General features: G+C 39.2%; 1 protein-coding gene across 1 annotated transcript; it reads right to left on the bottom strand.

Annotated features, from left to right (window-relative positions):
* Window positions 1-2,728: 2,728 nt before the first annotated feature.
* Window positions 2,729-20,588, bottom strand: col1a2 (collagen, type I, alpha 2). The gene is made up of 50 exons (XM_048201574.1): window positions 20,396-20,588; window positions 18,728-18,729; window positions 17,729-17,764; window positions 17,415-17,498; window positions 16,972-17,028; window positions 16,722-16,766; window positions 16,486-16,539; window positions 16,342-16,395; window positions 16,197-16,250; window positions 16,052-16,105; window positions 15,833-15,886; window positions 15,198-15,242; window positions 14,984-15,082; window positions 14,826-14,879; window positions 14,530-14,628; window positions 14,399-14,443; window positions 13,802-13,900; window positions 12,774-12,827; window positions 12,559-12,666; window positions 12,175-12,228; window positions 11,423-11,521; window positions 11,189-11,242; window positions 10,929-11,027; window positions 10,789-10,842; window positions 10,622-10,675; window positions 10,479-10,532; window positions 9,902-9,955; window positions 9,618-9,662; window positions 9,427-9,525; window positions 9,242-9,349; window positions 9,062-9,115; window positions 8,919-8,972; window positions 7,780-7,833; window positions 7,564-7,617; window positions 7,318-7,425; window positions 7,063-7,116; window positions 6,914-6,967; window positions 6,620-6,781; window positions 6,420-6,527; window positions 6,220-6,327; window positions 6,080-6,133; window positions 5,803-5,910; window positions 5,666-5,719; window positions 5,468-5,575; window positions 5,281-5,334; window positions 5,086-5,193; window positions 4,621-4,867; window positions 4,332-4,516; window positions 3,973-4,215; window positions 2,729-3,728 (listed from the first exon to the last, which is right to left on the bottom strand). Exons 1-50 carry the CDS (start codon window positions 20,463-20,465, stop codon window positions 3,582-3,584), a joined length of 4,059 nt encoding a protein of 1,352 aa, XP_048057531.1. The 5' UTR covers window positions 20,466-20,588; the 3' UTR covers window positions 2,729-3,581.
* Between the last annotated feature and the right edge of the window lie 304 nt (window positions 20,589-20,892).

Below are 20,892 nucleotides of genomic sequence, written 5' to 3'. Positions count from 1 at the left end.
GATCCTGGAACAACATTCTAGTCTGAAAATTTAGTCTTAACCCTGCTCCTACCCCTAAACCTAACCCTACCCATAAGTTATCACAAAAATCAGAGGGAAAGTCAGAGTAATAAATGACAGAATTTTCATTTTTGGGTGAACAAACCCTTTAAGTTCTATAAATCTTGTGGCTCCTACCCAGTAAAATCAATAATTATCCAGGACAAAGGCCTGAAGCCAATCAGATTTTAGCTATATTCTGTAATACCACCCTTAGCCCTTCCCATGTCATAAAATCTGGACTGTATCCAAAAGTTCATTTACTGAAGAAGTGCATGAAAAACATGACAGCCAATGGGTGGAGCTTGATGTCCAGCTCCCCCTCTCTGTAAGTTAAGGTCAAGCCACACCCTAACCCTACCCCTAAACTTAATTAGGTCAAGCTACACCCATTAGGTCCACAGAGGTGGAGCTGGACTAGGTAAAGCTCTACCCATAGAGACAGAGCGACAGGTGTCATAATCTGGAAACCATGGCCACCGGGGGGGACAACAATCCAACCGTCTCCATTGACTTTGTATTGTGTGAAGCTCTCTCCTTGTCATTTCTGACTAATAACAAAAAACAGAACACTGTCTAAAAGCTGCTATGTGACAAGGTGTACAGAAAACAAGCTAAAAAAAACCCCAGAACCAAAAACCCAGAAGTTTTTATAAGCTGTCGACCCAAAAAACGAGCGTTTAAGGACATAAAAGTGGATACAGGCAATTGAGACAGAGCGTGACATGTTATATTATTATGAGAACTACGTCCACTGGAGGGTAACGTAATCAGCGACAGGAAATATAATATATAAAACTGACATTTGGATATTTGACTTAACAGTGACTAAATGTTTACTGCACACATAGGCTTACTGAGGCATACTGAGTGTCAGGATCCCAAAATTTACCCATTGTTCCTGCTGATGCTTCACTTCTTATTGCCTGTATCCACTTTTTTCTCCTTAAAGGCTGGCTTTTATGGTTCGGTAGCTTATAAAAACTTAGTTCTGGGTTTTTTAGCTTGTTTGCTGCACACCTTGTCACATAGCAGCTTTTAGACCTTGTTCTGTTTTATTTTGTTAGTCAGAAATGACATAAGGCAGCCTCACGCAATACAAAGTCAATGGAGACGGTTGGATTGTTTTCCCCCCCGGTGTGGGCGTGGCTTAAATGTGCTCTGTCTCTATTACATCCAGAGGGGGGGAGTTGGACATAATTTGGCTCTGCAGTGAGCACTACTTGGAGAAAACAGTGAGGCCCAGAAGTTCTGTGTACTCCATCTTCTGGCGAGATGCGGGAATTCATGCATCGGGCCTGTCCCAATGGCCACACTTGCTGTCTTTGCAATTGACCACTTGTCTAAGTACTTACATGAAGTATTTTTCTTGTGTTTGGTCCAAATATTCAAGCGGGTGTGAAGACCGCAAGTATTTGTTGAACTTTTGATTACTCGATGGGACATGCTTATAGTGCAAGTAAAGTTTTACAGAGTTTTATTTACACGTTTAGATTTTTTTAAATACTTTGAACATTAAGATAAATTTCTAAATGTTCAGTAGTGTCTGTGTACTGTAACATACACCACAATTTAATTGTGGTACATCTAATGAAGTGATAAAAAAGCAGTTGTAAATGTTTTTCATCTCTGTCAATAAAATATGCAACACTTTGCATTTTACTTCGAAATTTAGGGTGAATTCAAGTGGTACACTTTTTCCCAGTCATCTCAATGGCAAAAAGTGTCCCAATCAACATGAATTCAACCCTATATGTAATATCTAATTAATTTACCTTACACTGAAATGTTTTCCTGTATATCTGAGCATGTGAGTTCCTGAACGTGATGAATGATGAGATACTCTTAACCTCAAATACCGTTCCAAAGCAGTAAAAGAGATAGTGTGAATTTAGTGTTTGTTAGACCTAAGACAGTCTTTCGCATTTCCTGTCACTCGATAATGTCCACTATGGTTTTGGACACCACTACAAATGGCTCCTCAAATAGTGCACTATATAAGGATATAAGGGGCGATTTCGGACACAACCTTTATCTTTAGTTTAGTAGGGGATTCTGGAATTGGCTCCCACAGAGTTAGGTCAGAAGTGGATGCTTTCAAAAAATGTACAGTAGCCCTCTTGAACCTCATGACATGTTAATACATTTCTCTGTATTATGTCAGATCAAAACCTAGCCCTGAAATAAGTGAGAGACATTTAAAAATTATATGAAAAGAATGTGAGTGGGGATGTTGGATAACCCTAAACATCTAAAAGAAACCTGTTCTGTTTGGGATTGGCAGGAATGCTATTTGGTATGGTATTTGCTACAAAGTATGGCACTCAATGCTATCTTTTCTATGTAAAAATCTACATGTTTGGATTCTCTACAAATACAAACATGCCGAGTTGCAGTGACTGCCTTTTTATTTGATCCAAAAGTGAGAAAGATTTTGCCATCTAAAAAAACATGTCATAGCTAAGAACAGAGGAAAGTAAGCTCCGTACGGTAATTCAAAATAATATTTGCAAAGACAAACACCCATTCTTTGAATAAAATAGAAAACCCATTTCATGTTTTGAAAATAAACACATTAAAATCCTTTGCTAGTCAATTTAAGAATTAGAAATCAGGCAGGCATCCAGAATGTCCAATTAAGTCAGACATCTTTTTCAACATTAAAGCACTTAACTCATAGAATAACGTGTTTCGGAACATCGGACATGCTTTATTTTCAGAACTTTTCACAATTTATTTAAACATCTCACATATACAAAATAGGTACAATAAACTTTGTGGTTTGTTTTGAGAGAGAGAGGCCTCTGCAACCCTTTAAAATGGACGAACTGTGCTGTCAGTATTAACACTGGGGGCGTAAAAGAATGTAATGCCTGAACAAAATAAAAAAAAAAAAAATCCGAACAAAACTCTGAGAAAACAAAAACAAATGAAACAAAAAGTAAAAACCAGACAAACATCAGGTTTAGGAATATTCCACCTGCTTAAAAATGGGGTTATCAGGGGGACCTGTGCAATATTCCTCAGAGACAATACAAAGTAATACAGTAACAGTGGTTTTCTCCACAGCTGCATGTTTAGCACCATATAATATCACTGCTTCAAGTATTGGAGCACCTTTGAAACAGGACAGAACTTGAAGCCTTAGTACCAACTTGTGACAACTAGGATGTTGATTATTATTTTCCTTTACACATGAGGTAGTTTAAACCTTACGGAAATTGTGGTTTTAAACTTCCTCTTTGGAAGATATACAAAGACCACAAAGTGATGTATACTTTCATTGGTTTTATTACACTTCTTTTATTTTACAAAATGATGACATGTCCCATAACATGGTGTTATCCCGCGTCTCTTTGGGCTGCTGTATTAATTTGAATTGCGCAATGCTCCGTTCAGTCCATTGGTCCTCTCCGATAGAGCCCAGCTTAAGCAAGTGGATTTGCAGAAAAAAATCAGCATTCAGTATAAAAAACACAGAAAGAAGGGCAGAGATTTTTCTTTTTTCTTTCTTTCTCTTGTTTAATTTATCATGAGTCTATTTATTTGAAACAGACTGGGCCAATGTCCAAACCAAACTCTTGATCTGCGCCACCAATGTCCAAAGGTGCAATGTCGAGGATGGGAAGGCGAGATGGTTTATTCGTTCTGTATTCAATGACTGTCTTGCTCCACTGGCCAGTGTGTCTCTGCAGGGACGCAACAAAGAGACAAAACATGTTAAGTGACGTCTTTTTTGCCAAAAATCAAACTGTCATAAACATGCTGTGATGTAAAAATGTATGGACCGCCTCTGCTAGCTCATGTAATTGTGACAGTCTGTCTCACATGCATAAAGAACACTATCCTCTGTGATTGTATAATATTAATATATTTTTTGCTAACTGGATGAAGAGTTTGTCTGTTTAATCAAAGTGTAAAAAGAGAACTTACACTGCAGCCATCCTCTAGGACGCTGAAAGTGAAGCGGCTGTTGCCCTCCGCCCTGAGCTCCACATCGTTGGAGCCCTGCAGCAACACAGCCTTCTTCAGGTTTCCATTCTCAGCATCCATGTAGGCGATGCTGTTCTTGCAGTGGTAGGTGATGTTCTGGACTGCCTGGTTGGCCAGCAGGCGCATGAAGGCCAGCTGAGTAGCCATGGACTGTGGGCTCAGGGTCTCATCATTGTAAGAAAACTGAAAAGAGAATGGCAGAATGCAACCTTTAGACTGCTTTCTCTTTATAAATCTTGAACAGTAATTTATTTTGTCCTTTCTGACTTCCCCAATGGTTGTGAAATACTGTGACTTACCTCAGTACCACCATTGATGGTCTCGCCAAACCAAATGTGTTTCTTCTCCTGGGAGCTTCTGTACCAGTTCTTTTGTGGGATGCTCTCGGGGTGGGGGTGGATGCAGGTCTGTCCAGTAGAAAAGTCGCAGTAAGCCTTGATGGCATCCATGGTGCAGCCTTGGTTGGGGTCGATCCAGTAGAAACCTACAGGGGAAGAAAGCAACACAGATAATTAGGGAAAGTCAGAAGCACTAAGAGTGTTAGAGCTATTGGAAAAAGAAAGACCTGAAATTGCTTTGGTCACTTACCGCTGCTCCATTCTGGGTGGCTCAGCCTGATGTCGCGGCAGGTACGAGCAGGGTTCTTCCTTGAGCCCTCAGGGGAAAGCAGATTGTCAATCTGAGTGTTCAAGGACTTGATGGTGGCATCCACCTCATAATCCTTGGCCCTGAGAGAGGCCTGGTCAGCTCTGTACTCATCATAGCCACCAGATGTGTCATATCCACCACCAGCTTGGCCAGGGGGTCCGGGAAGACCAGGAGATCCAGGAGGACCCTGCAGTCAAACACACCATTGATTAACTACATATCATATTTATGGTTACAACTTCATGTTTTCTCTACATTCCATCTCAAGGTAAGGTATGGTATTTTCTATATTATATGTATTCCATGTATTTGTTTTCTTTTGTTGTCTTATTGTTCAGACTTAGTTGTCTCTGGAAACATGAATTGAAAAATGTCAAAGAAATACTCAAATGTATATTTACTTACAGCAGGTCCAACATAACCAGGAGGACCACGGTGTCCAGGGGGTCCAATAGCACCAGGCATGCCATTTGAACCGTCCTTACCAGGGGGACCGTTAGGACCAGCTGGGCCCTGAAGACAAATTGCACACAACCATTATGATCATTTCCTCAATTGCATGATAAAATCTTAAGTCTGGAGAATGGGAAAGTTTCTTACTCTTGGACCAGAAGGACCAGCAATACCAGCAGGGCCACTGTCACCAGAAGGACCCTGTAAGACAGTTACATTTGTTCTAGTTCTGGAGTCTTTTATGCTCATTAATAATCATTAGTAATCTGTTCAAACTGTTCTAACAGGAAAAAGACATTGAAGCTTATCAGCAAAGCTACATTGGGCCACTTACATTGGGTCCGGGCATTCCCTGCAGACCAGGATGTCCACGAAGTCCCTTCATGCCTCTTTCTCCTTTGTCTCCAGCAACACCCTTCTCACCACGAGCTCCAGAAGGGCCCTGTTAAACAAGAGAGACACAGGAAGTAATTAAAAAGGAAGAAACTTTCTTAGAAGCTATTTCCTGGGTCACTCTGTCTGACACACTTACAGGTGCGCCTCTTGCTCCAGCAGGTCCAACAGGGCCAGCAGAACCAGAAGGTCCCTGAAGGGTGTGTAAATGAGAGATTGTTTAGTTCATTTGTTTATAATTCAGTAAATGCTGTGGTTTTGTTCAGTGACACATACAGATTCACCGCGGTTTCCGGGTCTGCCAACAGCGCCTGATGGTCCGTTGGGTCCAGGAGCACCAACAGGTCCAGCGGATCCAGGAGAACCAGGCTCACCACGATCACCCTGGCAGTTGAAATAGTCCAGTTCAGTTACTTTTTGTCATTTATATATAACACAATCTGTTCTGGTAATAAAACTTTAAGATTTATTACAAGACAACAGTCATACGATAAGCTAGTGATGGACCAATTTGGATAAATGCGTTGTCGGAATTCATATCAGAGCTGTATACCTTAAGGCCAGCAGCACCAGGACGGCCAGGAGGTCCATCATTACCAGGGCTTCCCTACAAAACAACACAGAAGCATATGTAAATATTGTATGAAAAAAGTACCCTGCAAATTCTTAAGATGAAGTAAAACTGTTACTCACCTCACGTCCAGCCTCACCCTGAGGACCAGTCATACCGGGCATGCCAATGTTGCCAGCAGGACCACGGGCACCAGGGGCACCAGCAGGGCCAACTCTTCCAGCATCACCCTAAAGTACACAAAAAAATCATCAATATTTACCTTGTAACAAGTTAGTTTGACCTGATCGGACAAAATCTGGACATTGTTCAGGGCACTTACAACACCACCGGGGCCACCGGGAAGACCACGGTCACCTCTGGAGCCAGGAAGACCATTGAATCCCTGAGATCCCAGCTGACCCTGAGGCCCAGCAGGTCCAGGTGCTCCCTATTTTTAAACAGAACAAGTTTATCATGAGACATAGTATATACTTAATACTTTGCAATTAACATGGTCTGGCTTGTTCAACTAGTACTTACAGGTGCGCCAGACTCTCCAGGAGATCCCTTCTCACCAGCCAGACCTGGGGGTCCAATCATTCCATTCTCTCCTGGGGGACCAGCAGGGCCAACGTCACCACGAGCACCACGTGGGCCATCCTTTCCAGGAGCACCAGTGGGACCAGCAGGTCCAACAATACCCTAATGGTTGGGAAGAAAACCAGATTTCATGTGAGACCATAAAGATAGCATTATATCTTGAAATGAAGCAAGCGGAGGATCTGAAGTTTAAGGTCAGAACAAGTTCATTTATAGTTATCTGATATTACTCACAGCAGGACCAGGAGGTCCAACTCTGCCAGCAGCACCAGGGAAGCCAGTCAGACCCTAGGATAGAGCCAGAAATTCATGGGTCACATGTAGTAAATGTCACACAACAAAACAAATGAAAACTCCATAAACTCTCATAAAAGCATACTTACAGGGGGACCACTGTCACCACGGGCACCAGGTGGGCCAGCAGGACCAGAAGGACCCTAAAGACACACAAAACATTTAATACAAATTCAAAATCACAAAAAAGGTATATAAATCCTTGCTTGGAAGTGTTGACTAGAAATCCTTGACTGAGACATCATTTATCAATACTACTACAATTATACCCAAGAAGTAAAGTCTCAGTTAGGCACTTTTCTTCGCCACTAAATGTGCCATATTAAATGTAGTCTCAAACTTACGAGGGGTCCAGTATTGCCAGCGGGACCAGCAGGGCCAGGGGGTCCAGCGTCACCCTTTACACCAGCAGGTCCTTTCTCACCTCTCTGTCCAGTCTGGCCATCAGCACCCTACAAGACACATTGTGTCCCTGTCAGTTTTCACTGCATGTCTGTTCAGAGTTTTAAAAAAAGCTGATTTGGACTTTTAAATTTAATGTATGAATCACTAAGAAGCATTCTTTAGTAGCAGAATTCATGTGGACTTACAGGGGGTCCAGCAAAACCGGAAGGTCCAGCAGGGCCAGACTCACCACGCTCCCCCTAAAAGACAAGACAAGACGAGCATGAATTGTAACTTATGAACAGTTATTTTTTTCTAGTCAGTTCCTCAATTTTGGACAATCTGCAAGAGTGAAAGGATCATGGTATCAATGTGTGATAAATGTGACAATGTGTGAAAAAAAAAATTGTCATAATACTCACAGGAGCACCACGAGCACCAGCAGGTCCAGGAGGACCGAAGGAGCCAGTCTCACCCTGAAAGAGAACACAGAGGTAAGTTTGTTCAAAATTATCTTCACAAATACTTTTTGTACTTTTGCCAGTCTTCCAAGTTAATTAACTGTCCCAAGTCCCAAGGAAGTACTTGTCATTCAAATCATTTTGGAGATCCATCAAAAGAGTTCAGCTACATTCATGCCAAAAGTAGTCCCTATTCCATTTTTTTGTGAAGCTGTTCAAATTAATTAAATGAGGCCCATTTGTTCTAAATTTGTGAGAGTCCTAAAACACCTTAATCATGCTGAACAAATTTCTTGACATTTAGTATATTTTTGTCCTAAGAAATTAAAAGAACATTGGACTTCCAGTCTTAAATCAATGCATTAGCATTTCAGTTGTTTTCACTGTTCAAAGCCACATTTGAGACCTAATGCACATCTATATATATATATATATATATATATATATATATATATATATATATATATATATTTAAATGTATGTTTTGCACTTGTGCAGTGCTTCATGTGCATCACTTTGATGGAAAAGAAAAATACGTACATGTTTCTAATTTGTTAACACGTGCAAGTGGTCTAGAATAGAATTGTCAGTATCGGAAATGAAAATGTGTCATTTTTTCCATTCACACTGTCATCTAAAAACAGATCTGTGTCATACTTGAGGAGTAAAAAACTGATTTAAAAAAATGCAGCAAAGTTTGATTGCTGTTTATCATATAGTAAGAATCATACACTGTTGATCACCATTGTTAAATATTTCCAGAGACTGTATGTTATAATCAAATAAAAAACATTGAAATTGAATCACTCATATCATGGCATTAACCTAACTCCAGTGATTTTGAATGACGGAATATTGTTTGAATTTTCCAGCAGAGGGCAGGAGTGATTCTCTTCATTTTAGCCACATTGTGACACTTGCCAGCAGGGGTTTCTTCTTCAAGTAGTAGGCCAAGGAGGCAAATTACATGCCCCTTGAGAACTTCAAGAATCTTTTTTAACGTTCTGTTAGTGGCATGCCATTAAATATAATCATTTTAATGGTGTCGCTTTTGATTCTCTGCTTTGATCACACATAACAGCTGAGAAAATGCTCTTTACCTTGTCACCATTAGCACCTGCGGGTCCAGGGGGTCCACTGGGTCCAGGAGCACCCTGTAAATTAAAGAAAAGTACCACAGAATCAAAATGTATGCAATTTTGTTATTAAATACAAAATGAGAAAAGGTACATGGTATACTTACACGGGCACCATCTCTTCCAGCATTGCCCTCTAGTCCTCTGTATCCTTGTTCGCCCTGTGTATTAGATAAATGTTTTCAGTCAGATAGAAGTCATACAGGTTTGGTGTACAGGTACATCAAAAATTCTCACCAAAGCAGTTTCATCATTATGGAGACCATGATCTTTGCTCTAACGCATACCTTCTCTCCCTTAGGTCCAGGGGTGCCAGCGCCACCACGTTCACCAGGCATGCCAGCAGCTCCCTGGTGTCCAGGGGCACCAGCAGCTCCAACTGCACCAGGCTCTCCCTGTAGAATATATATTTTGTCAGTTATACTCCTATAAATGATCTGTCTGGATGACGTGTGGTAACACGTATACCTACCTTGTTTCCATCAGGGCCAGGAGTACCAGCAGGGCCACGAGCACCAATGGGTCCCTGAGCGCCAGCAGCGCCAGCGGGTCCAGGGTTACCACGCTCTCCCTAAAAAGTGATAAAAGGGAGGAAGAACAGTCATTTATTTTCCTGAATGTGAAAATAAACATAGAACAAGAAATCAGAGATAGGTAGGTCACCTTCACGCCAGCAGGTCCTGATGCACCTTGATCTCCAGGGATACCCTGTTGAGAGATTTGTAAATGATTTGCATGACATCCAATATTATGCAAGTGAATAACTGCATAAGCTGCATAGCAGCTGAGCTTTGAGAACAATAAATTCTCATTCTCCAATAAAATTTGGGTAAAACATGCTCTAAAGTAAGAATTGACTCATCACCACCAAATATTCAGTGTTAAGTAATTTATATTTATTTTCATTATATATTGAATGCAAGATGTTCATCGTGACAAGAACTTACTCTATCTCCGGGCTTGCCAGCCTCACCAGCGGGTCCAGCGGGGCCAGGAAGACCCTGTTAAAGTTGAATGAGCGACATAAGTTGTTGAGAAGTCACTAGATAAATGGGTAGAATGCATACAAGACTATTACAACTTTATCTTATGCTATTTGTCTATGACAGTGATTCCCAACCTTCGGTGAACCCAAGGGCTACATGGAAACCTTTTGATTTTGCTTTTGTCTGCATTGCTTACAATGGCCTGTGAACTAGGTTTTTCACCCACTGTATTGATTGTTTTTAGTTTGAAAGTCAGTAATTGTAATAACAACTGCTTTAGTAATATTTGTGATTATGCTAAAGGATACGCAGCGTAATATAAGTTAAAAGGAACATGTTTCTGGCCACATTTGCTGTAAATAGAGGGTACTTGAGCCCTACAGATAGGGTTATGGGTGTACATAAGACAAGAAAGTTTGAGAAACAATTCTTAGATTTAACTTCAGTACTTTTAGCAAAGTTTTCGTTTGAATGAAGACCATATATAATCTTCAAAAAATGCTTGTAAAAGTTTCAGCAGGCATGACGTGACACTCACCTGGAAACCAGGAGCACCAGAGGGTCCCTGCTCTCCTTTCTCACCTGGGGCACCCTAATTGAGAAGACAACAATCTGTTACCAATAAGAAAAAGTGATCATGTGCTAATCCACATTTCAGAAAATTTAAGATGGCCTACTTACAGCAAGTCCGACGGGACCAGCAGGGCCGTTGTTACCATCAGGACCAGGTTGACCCTAAGTGAAAAGTAAGGAACTGAATCAGAGCAGCTCAATAACCAATAATTTGCTCCTTGAGAATGATACTGATGAATAGCATATATTCCTCTCTCTCCCTCTGAAATACTTACTCTCAGTCCAGTTGGGCCAACAGGTCCCTTCTCACCAGGCTTGCCAGCCTCGCCCTGCAAGGAGGTTTATTGATAAGCTCAATGATACTTTTTGAAGCTCTAAATAAAGATGAAATGCACAAAATAGAGTCATTACTTACAGAAGGTCCCTTAGGACCGGGGAATCCAATATTACCAGGCTGGCCTCTGGGTCCAGTTGGGCCAGGGGGGCCGGAGCGACCATCTTGACCAGCGGCACCCTAGAATATGGCATATAAATTGGTGATGAGTGCACACAAAGCACAATGCTCATAATATTCATAATATTTTTTGTCATTGCTTTCATTATCAATTTTTTTCATTGCATGTTTACAGAAATTACTTTGGGTAACTCAAAAATATAAATTGCGATTGTACTCACAGCAGGCCCTTCCTTTCCAGGGGGTCCAGAACTGCCAGGGCTACCAGGGAGACCCTTAAAAGATACAAGATGAAGGTGTTGTTTATATCAAGAATGACTGATCTCAAAATGTACCTGTAGAATTGTAGAGATTAGGTGTATTTCATATGTGTCTTGGTTTGTAATCTACAGATTTTCCTTGTCATAATGGAGTGAACAGATAAAAAGTAGTGGGAGGCTAATTGTGATACTCACTCTGGCCCCAACAAGACCAGGCTCACCAGCACGACCAGCATCTCCAGGAGGTCCACGGGCTCCAGGGGCACCAGTGGCACCACGGGCACCAGGCATGCCCTGAGGTACAAGATTCCAAAGGTTAGTGTTTTAAAAAAGCATCAGAACAATGTGAAACTGCATGGATTTTTAGAGACTATCATTGTGTAAATATAAATTCATTTTTAAATGACCTTAAGATTAGTGATCTATGCTTTTCCAAAGCAGCTAAATGACAGTCAGATTGTATATATACATATACTAGTGGGCAAAAGTGATGTCTGGCGTAGAAAAATACATCTTCACCCTTTATTCAAATATTATTAAAAAATTGTTAAAGATTTTCTAAGCATATTGCATAGTTGTGCTTGTAGTCAATAGTTTTATTTGTGATAACGCAATGAAACATGCCAAATTGTGTGGACATAATTTTTGGCCAGGCTTTCATACAAAGAAACTATGAACACATGCAAAAACAAGAGAGAACAGCTAAATATACTGTTTTTTTCTTTTTAGCTTTTTGTGTTTTATGCATTTTTTTTGCATAGTAATATAAAGCCTGTAGCTGTAGTTTGCCATTTTGCCAAATATAAGATATTTTCCTCATATTTTGATGGTTTAATCAAAATAGTAGGGTCATTTAAAAACAAATATCCTCTCCGGACAGCACTTTTGGCCACTACTGTAGTTTGATTCAATACAGAACAGGATGTTTAATATCACTTGAACCTTACCATTGGGCCCGATCTTCCAGCCAGACCGGGCAGACCACGAGTACCAGCGGCTCCCTGCAAGAAACATGAATGTACATAGATTAATAAAAATACATAATAAAAAACCATAACCAATTACATATATGAGCATATTTTATGCTAACAATTAACCATAGGATCAAGTCCAATAGATGCATTATTCTTACAGGAAGAGCTCCCACTTAATCCACTGTATTCTTTTTTTATTTTCTGTATTGTTGTTCTGTACTTTTTCTTTCAGATCTGTTCCTTGTCCACATTTTTATTATTTTGTTTTTGTCCCTATAGTACTCTAATAATGATAGTCAAGCTTTTCCATTCTCTTTCTGACAATTTTGCAATTGATGAAAACAAGATCAAACTTACTCTAGGTCCACGCATTCCCAAGGGTCCAGTAGATCCCTGCTCTCCAGTTGAGCCTCTCTTGCCCTCTTCACCAGAAGGACCAGGGGGTCCCTGAGGACCAGCACTACCCTGTACAGGAAGCAGGCAAAAAAGGAAGTGAGCATGGGCATTCAGCTAGAGCACCGACTGCATGCTTTATAAAATATGTTGAGATGCTTGAAAGTGTGTTTACTCACAGGCTCACCCTTGACACCAGAATCTCCCTTCACTCCAACGGGTCCAGGGTCACCCTGAGCAGCAAAACAGTTCAAAGGTTAGAACATTGTTTCAGTGTTCCACTTATGAGATGTTACAAATCAGAAATTCATTGTTAAAAAGAATAGACAGCAGAGACACCGAAATGAAAAAAAAAACCAAACAGCAACAGAAAATTTTAAATTGGGATGATTTAGTAGAATTGCCTTCATACTACCTTTAATGTATAATAAATGATTAAACTGATTCTCGCTCAATTCGTGTTACTTCTGATTAACATCTAATCTCAAAACTATTTTCGTAAAATATTGTTTAAATAAAAACGAATGTATAGACCTAAAGACCTATGTTATTATGTTACTGTTGATCTATGTTATATAAATTTGACTGCAAAATACTTCCATATCATGATTGTTGTGCAATTTTGGAACGTTGTGTAGGTGTGGATGTGTTTTCATTTGAAAACGTGTCCTTTTTAAAAATATAAACCTGAAAGCTGCTTTTTCTCCATGTCAGAATTTTTGATAATGAATCTGTTCAGGCCCGTTCACACCAAGGACATTAACTGTAATGATAACCATAAAGATATAGTTCTAAAAATTGTCCTAAATGTAAAAGAACAGCACAACACAGCTATATCGATAACGGCACAGAGAAATGAAATCACTGGATTCACTTTCAGAATAATTTTTCCAGCTGATAAATGATAAAAATAATTGACAGCCAATCAGAATCCCTTCTGCCTTAAAGAGCTGTAACATTTAAAGCGGCAGATGACAAACCTGCAGCATGCGCTTAGAACAAACAGAACGATATCGTACTTTGTCATGGATGCTAATGTAGTTATCTTTACATTTATCTTTATATTTATCGTTCTTGGTGTGAACAGACCTTTAAAGTTCTCTAAAACTTTCCAGCCTGTTTTTTTCTTCCAGCCAAAACCCCAAAATGGCTGCTAACAATTGGGTACATCATTAATACACATTGTGATGAATCACATGGTACTCACAGCAAGACCTCTTGGGCCAGAAGCTCCAGAAGGTCCCTGGGGGCCAGGGCCTCCTCTTGGGCCAGGGAAACCAGGGGCACCAGCAACTCCTGGTTGGCCCTGTGGAAGACATCAGAAATATATTTAAAAAACTAAGAACAACTAACATTTACAAAGGTTGGATACATAGAAGTGTTACTTTAAGATAAAGCACACTGCTTTCAAGTTTAGACAGTAGAGTAAATGCAAAGATTTACTATGAATTTTGACACTTAAGCTAGTTTTAAACTTAAAGGTACACTATGTTAACTGCATGTGTCTTCTCTGTTTATGTCTGTGATGAGTTATGCAGGTACTGGGCTACTCCAGTGGTTGTAGAATATAAGCACTTATAATAGGCATACCATAGTTATTCAGGAAAAGAAAAAAAACATGGTTTGGAAGATGGATTGTGAAATACATCATGAACAAAAAAAAGTTACATAGTGTACCTTTAAAATACTGCAAAAAATAATTCTAATACAAACTATTTGGCAATTATTTGCCATAATTGATTAGTACATTTCTTGTGAACATGTTTAGTTCAAATTTAGTAGTATATAATGTATGGAAACTCACAGCTGCTCCCTTAGCACCATTGATACCGTTAGCACCAGGATTACCCTGTAAAAGTACAAAGAGAGACAGATTATTTTTTATATCATGAAAATCAGACGAATTTATCTGCAAACTATTTAAAATGCACTTACAGGGGGTCCAACTGGGCCCACAGCACCATTCGTGCCTGGCTCTCCTCTTTGTCCCTGAGGTCCAGATGGGCCAGAGGGACCAGCAGGTCCGACTTCTCCCTGTGAAATATTATTATAGACATTGTAAATTACAGATTTCAAAAGAAGGATGGTTGCTATAATAAATTAAGGAAAGATATTATATAAGTAGAGCATGAGATCTAATCAAATGATATGAACTGCCAGTATTAGCTTATCTTCTGGCATATTCTTTTAATGCAGAGGTGTCAAATTTAGTTTTGAGCTGTCACTCATACCTTAGGTCCAGGAGCACCAGGGAAACCGGGAGGACCAGCTGCTCCCAAAGGACCCTGAGAGGAGAGAAAATGTGTTACTTATACTAGAATACTTCAGGATTATGCCATAAGGCACATTTTAGGGGACAGAAGGGTCAAAGGGCAGCCAGTCCACTCACAGCAGGGCCAGCAGGACCAGTGTTGCCATCAGCACCGCGAGCACCAGCTGGGCCAGAAGGGCCAACACGACCTCTCTCACCAGGAAGACCACGTCCACCCTAAGCAACAAGAGGAATGAGATATGAGCTGAAGATGAAGAGATGAAGTAGGTATGTATTGGGATATGCATTAAACATTTTTATATGACTGAGTAAATAATAATATTTGACTTACTCTCTGTCCGGGGGTTCCGTTTGATCCAGGAGCACCATTCTCACCCTGATGAAAAGAGACAAATGTGAGCCTTTAGAATATGACACAATAGATTTGAAGTTATTCATTAAATGGGCTCTACGTTATGAGTAATATTATCAATAATGATAATGCATGTTATTTTTATAGCATCTTTTACACAAAAAATCTTCACAAGTCAGAACGTAAAAACATAAAACAAATATTTTTCATGTAAAGCATTAGCAAGTGCACTTTCTTTCATGCATACATGAAAGTTGGCTTGAATTGCACTTCGATTCCATTAAACTGAATTACTTCATGAATTTTTAAAGTGGCAGGTTCATTTCTTTATATATTTATTGAAGTTTTTAATATTAGCATGTTTGAAGCATGTTTTTTTTTAGGTTGTGCTGGGTTTAACCCTGTGAGAAACCTATTTTATTCAGTTAATATTTTGGAAGAAATTAAGTTAAACCAAGTTTTTAGCAAAAATAAATTGTAAAAACCTGATATAATTTTATCACATTTTTTTCTCGCCATGAAAATAGCCACAGAAGCCGCCATGGCATTAAAAACAAACAAACAAACACACAAACTTTAGGTTGCTAAACTTTTGTATGATGTGTGATTATTACCTTAGCACCAGCTGCACCAGGCTCTCCTTTGCGTCCATCAAGGCCAGTGTAACCCTGATGAACAAGAAATCAAGATCAAAATTAAAATTGCTACTAAGGAGATTACTTACAAAACATGTTCTTGAAACTACATGTAAGCTCTCACTTCAGTATATCTTCTATAAGAAATGTTGGAATTGATGGCTATCTTTTTGTCATTAATCAACACTAAGCACTTACTCTGTGTCCTTTCATGCCAGGAAGTCCAGGAGTTCCGGGGAAACCACGAGCACCCTGTAGAAGAAAGAGCAAAGATGAAGCTCCTCACTGAGGTAGATACAAACATGCTTGATTTAAACAAAAAAGTCGATTTTGACGCCCTTACCTGTGCTCCAGGTGCTCCTCTATCTCCAGGTTTTCCAGGTCTGCCGTTGTTACCCTTAGAGAGAAATATAAAAGAGGAGGTCAAGAGACACAGCATGTATAAATGGGTGAATTTAATGCATGGTCAAGTATATTGTAGCACTCACATCTTCACCATTTTTGCCAGGAGGTCCAGGAGGACCACGAGAACCAACAGCTCCCTGTAATGAGATGACAGAGGGAAAAATCAGCTTTTAAGTTCAAAAGTCATTTTCAAACTGTGTGAAATAGTGTTGAGCAAGAGTACTTACAGCTTGTCCGGGCTCTCCGGGCTCACCAGCATGTCCTTGGAATCCTTGAGGTCCCTATATATTCATGGGAAAAGGAATAAAGGAATGTCACATTTTGAGCCATAAATACTCACAGGCTATATGCAAATGATATTTGATGAAATTGAACTGATAATTTACTCTAAATCACTCAATTGTATTTATATTTTTAATCAAATCTACATTTGTAATCCAGTTAAAAAGAAGGAAATACTCACAGGGGCACCAGGAGGTCCAGATGGGCCTCTGGGTCCCATCAAACCCTGAGAAAGTGAAAGTGAAAGTAAACATGAGTGGCCTGAAAACTCAGCAATGGTTCAATCTTTGGACACTGCAACAGTAATACGGCAAAAAAAGTCTTTACTTTAGTACCGAAGTACTTAATACACAGTTAATATAAACTTAATATATTTAATATTAACAGAAAGGATTCACAACTGAAATGGACTGAAGCTGATAAGAACTCACCATTGGTCCAGGGCCAGGGTCAGGTCCTTTCGCGCCATCATATTGAGCAGCAAAGTTCTACAAAAGTAATTGAGCAAATATTCAGTAAAAAAACCAGTATTAGAATATTTTCATTTTAAAATACTGAACTTAATATTCCGCTATCATTAAAAAAAATAATTAGAAAGAATTGGAAGGCACAAAACATTCTCTAAATGTGTTGTTTTTTTTCATACTTAAATTATGAAACTGTTTCTGTCCTATATACAGCTCACAGCCATTTTGAAGCCAAGGTTCAGGGCAAAGGTTAAAGGTCAAATGTTAAATATGACTCGGTCATGGGTTAACGGGAGGAGCATGAGCCTCGAGTATAACTACCCGCAAGCTTTAATCACTCAACCGCTATGTAAAAAAACAAGTTTATGTGTCTGGAAAAGTTTTTTTAGTTTAAAACAGAAACTTACTCCACCAAGACCAGGGGGGCCAGGAGGGCCGGGAGGCCCAGGAAGTCCAGGTTTGCCGGGTTTTCCATCTGGTCCTTTAGGACCCTGTGTAGAACAAGTATAAATAACAAAATTAAGCTAGTTGTGATTGCTCTAATGTTTTAAAATGTGAGGTGAATCTGTAGTATTGACGTGAACTAGCCACTATGCTAACGTAGTGAAAGCTTTTTCCTGTCCATATGTCATTATAGATAATGAGTAAGTCAAACACCTTGTAATAATGCTCTGCTTTTTAAATATAACTATAACGCTGAAAAATGACGATATGTACTTACCCTCTCACCTCTGGGTCCTTTTGGTCCCCTGGGGCTCTGTTTATAGAAAAGTATAATCAGAGAGCCATGTTTTAAAGTCTAACATTTTATTGTCTCTTTATTAAGACCTTCATATGAAGAACACTTGCTTTTCATATGCATGTGCAGGATGCATTTTCAGGTTTGAGTCGGTTAGATATGCTTCACTACACTATAAACATGACCATAACCTTTGTATAACTGCACATTGAAAAGTGAATAAATAAATACAGGATTTATTTATTCCATCTGTCATGTGATGTGCAGTAGCTCATATTAAAAGCATTTCTTGTGTTCTTCAAACTACAAACATGCAAATTAGTCTGCATAACGAGTTATAACATGCACTGTCCAGTAAATACTATTAACTGCATGCTTGAACTTAATTTTAGATATTAATGAAGGTAGCAACAGAGGTGCTTTAAGGAGCACACAGACCTCAGGTCAACAGGACAGTGAGCCTGTCCCACTGAAGTTCATGCTCCTTTAAGCACCTTCTGCTGTTGGTGATCAATACTGTTATGTGATATTCAGGTGAGCAGTTTGACTCAATCCCAAATAATATGCCATATTTATGCCAATTCCAATAATCTATGCTACGCATGTCCACTTGAGGGAACTGCTGTGCAAAATCCACCAGGTTGGAGGAATTTCTGCGGCATGTTGATTTTGTTACTTTGAGTCCACCTCTTGAGCAGGCCATCTAAAAAGGTCCATTGTGCCCAGGCTGTCTGGTAGGCAGGATAAGGTGGTCTCTAGTTTCACTGACATTTGCTTGAGCCAATGGACTGTTTTCCTCCTTCCCGTCACAGGCAAGAAGGAAAAACCCAGAAATTCCGATAATCCAAAATGCTCTGCTGTATTTGAGATTGACCAAAGGATCTTTTCACCGAATATCATCATCCGTTTGGAGATTTGGGATCAGGTAAGGTAAATATCTCTATTAATACAAGTGAAATAACTTCATGCGAGTGTACTGACCGCTGTATGATGAAGATGGGGGTGGAGGAAGAGAACGGAAAAACAGAGAGAAAGGGGAAGACAGAGGTGATCGATTAGAGTTATGCACTCCACAAATTGTTGAAATACGATAACATTTATAAAAATCAAGTCAGTTCTACTATTTATTATTATAGGCTTCACTTAATGTAAGCATTTCAGAAGAATAAAACAATACTGTATATGTTTATGATAAATACAATATCCTTACATGCAAAAATCAATGTGTAAAATAGAAATGACAGAATGAGAATTATGCCTTTTTATTATTTTTTTGCATTGTTGCTAAAATGAGAGGATCTAATTTTAGTAGGCCTGGATTTAATTTTGTGCATTTGTATGTGTATTTTGCTGCAAAACCTTAAAAGATTAGTAACTTGCAGTTAAATTTGTTCTTATGATTGAACACCTGTACGAATGGATGTAAAAACTGTGCAGTGTCTAAAAAATTATATCCCAAAGCATAAAATTATTCCTAATTAATATATTTATTTCTGTACTTAATTTACTAATTAAGTACTTATTAATTTGAGTTCAAATAAAGTAATATAGTACATTTGAGTAAGTGAATTAACAAAATATGCAATCTTTTGATTATATATATATATATATATATATATATATATATATATATATATATATATATATATATGTGTCCAGTCCCATTGTATATATAATACTGTATTGATGTATTTTTGAATATATTTGAATGTATTCATTGATTTATTTTAGTGACATGCATTGGAGGTTGTCAGATAACACTAACCCTATAGAGGTTATCAGGTATTGTTTACATGCTTAGGCCTTCCGGTTGCAGTGCCAACTGTGACACCCACTAAACTAAAAAGTTTTTATCCAGTAGGAGCAGCTACGTGTCATGTCGTTTATTCTCCACCAGGTGGCGTATTTGACTACCGAGTGATGACCTAATGCCACATTAAATGCCAAATGTTGTTTTCTAAAGATAATCTATAGAATATTAAAAGGTAAGAATATTTTACTAAATCAGCTCGTTTTAAAACACTTTTGTGTTTTAGAGGCATAATTCTACTTTATGATAGGCCTATATTTGAAGTCACTCTGCATATATATATATATATATGGCTTAACATTTGGATATTATTTAAAGTAACAACTGCTGCTTTTTACACTGAAAAGAGTTCATTTAAATAAGAGTTTAAATCAGTAAATTTTATATGATGTTGCTTAAATGAGTTGTTACAGACTTCAGCCGGCAGGGGGCAGATTTTACAGACCCCCCCATAATTAAAAAACACTCCTGGAGTCTGGGACAAAGATGAGGTACAGCGCCCTGACCATAAACTAAACACGTTTAAGCAGCTGTCCGTCTATATTTACATTTTAAACTTTTTTGATAATAGTTTTTGATAACTATGCCATGTGTTTCCGTTTCTCAATCGCAACAGATGAAAATATCCAAGACCACGAAGTATCCATTAAAAAGATCCGCTGGATTTTACAGTGGAAAGCCAAAAGGAAACGCCTCAATTCTTCAGATGTAGTTCTAGCTTTCCTTGAGGTAATTTCCCAGCAAGGTTCAACCAAACAAGCGGAGCAAATCCAGTAGAAGAAGAAAGAAAAAGCCTTAAGATCCTTGGTAAGACAAAAAAAAGCAGATTTCAGACTTACATTGACATGATGCTAGGTACGAAGTCACTGCAAGCAGCAACAGAATCCTGGTATCCACAAAGCTGAGCATGTCTAAACCGACATGCAGACTCCTTGTGCTGCAGTGCCCTGGTTTAACTCAAGCAGGCATACAGTTGTGGTATAAACTCCAAACTTAGCAGGAACCTGCTGCCGTGATGCTAGAATAATAAAGAGCAACCAGCCCTATTTATATGGCAGGAGGTTCCCTTGACTGCGTGTCCAGAGTGAGCCCCCAAACCAATGGGAGAGAGAGACTCTATATGACTCTCATCCTAGCACTGCCCTCATCCCTGCCTCTCTCTCTCTCAGACTTTGGCAATGCTCTGACAATGATGACGAGTACAACGTTTTAATTAGATCCATTCTTTTGAGGACGTGGACATGGTCGAGGTTTAAAAGAGAAAAGCTTTCCGTTTTTCTCAGGCTTTTCAATGGGATGGATGGGTCCGAGCGCGTCAAGCGGACACTTGGCACAT

The sequence above is a fragment of the Megalobrama amblycephala genome, linkage group LG9 (assembly GCF_018812025.1).
Source record: "Megalobrama amblycephala isolate DHTTF-2021 linkage group LG9, ASM1881202v1, whole genome shotgun sequence".
NCBI classification, from domain to species: domain Eukaryota; kingdom Metazoa; phylum Chordata; class Actinopteri; order Cypriniformes; family Xenocyprididae; genus Megalobrama; species Megalobrama amblycephala.
Note: the sequence above shows the minus strand (reverse complement) of the source record. Positions and strands in the feature narration are given on the sequence as shown.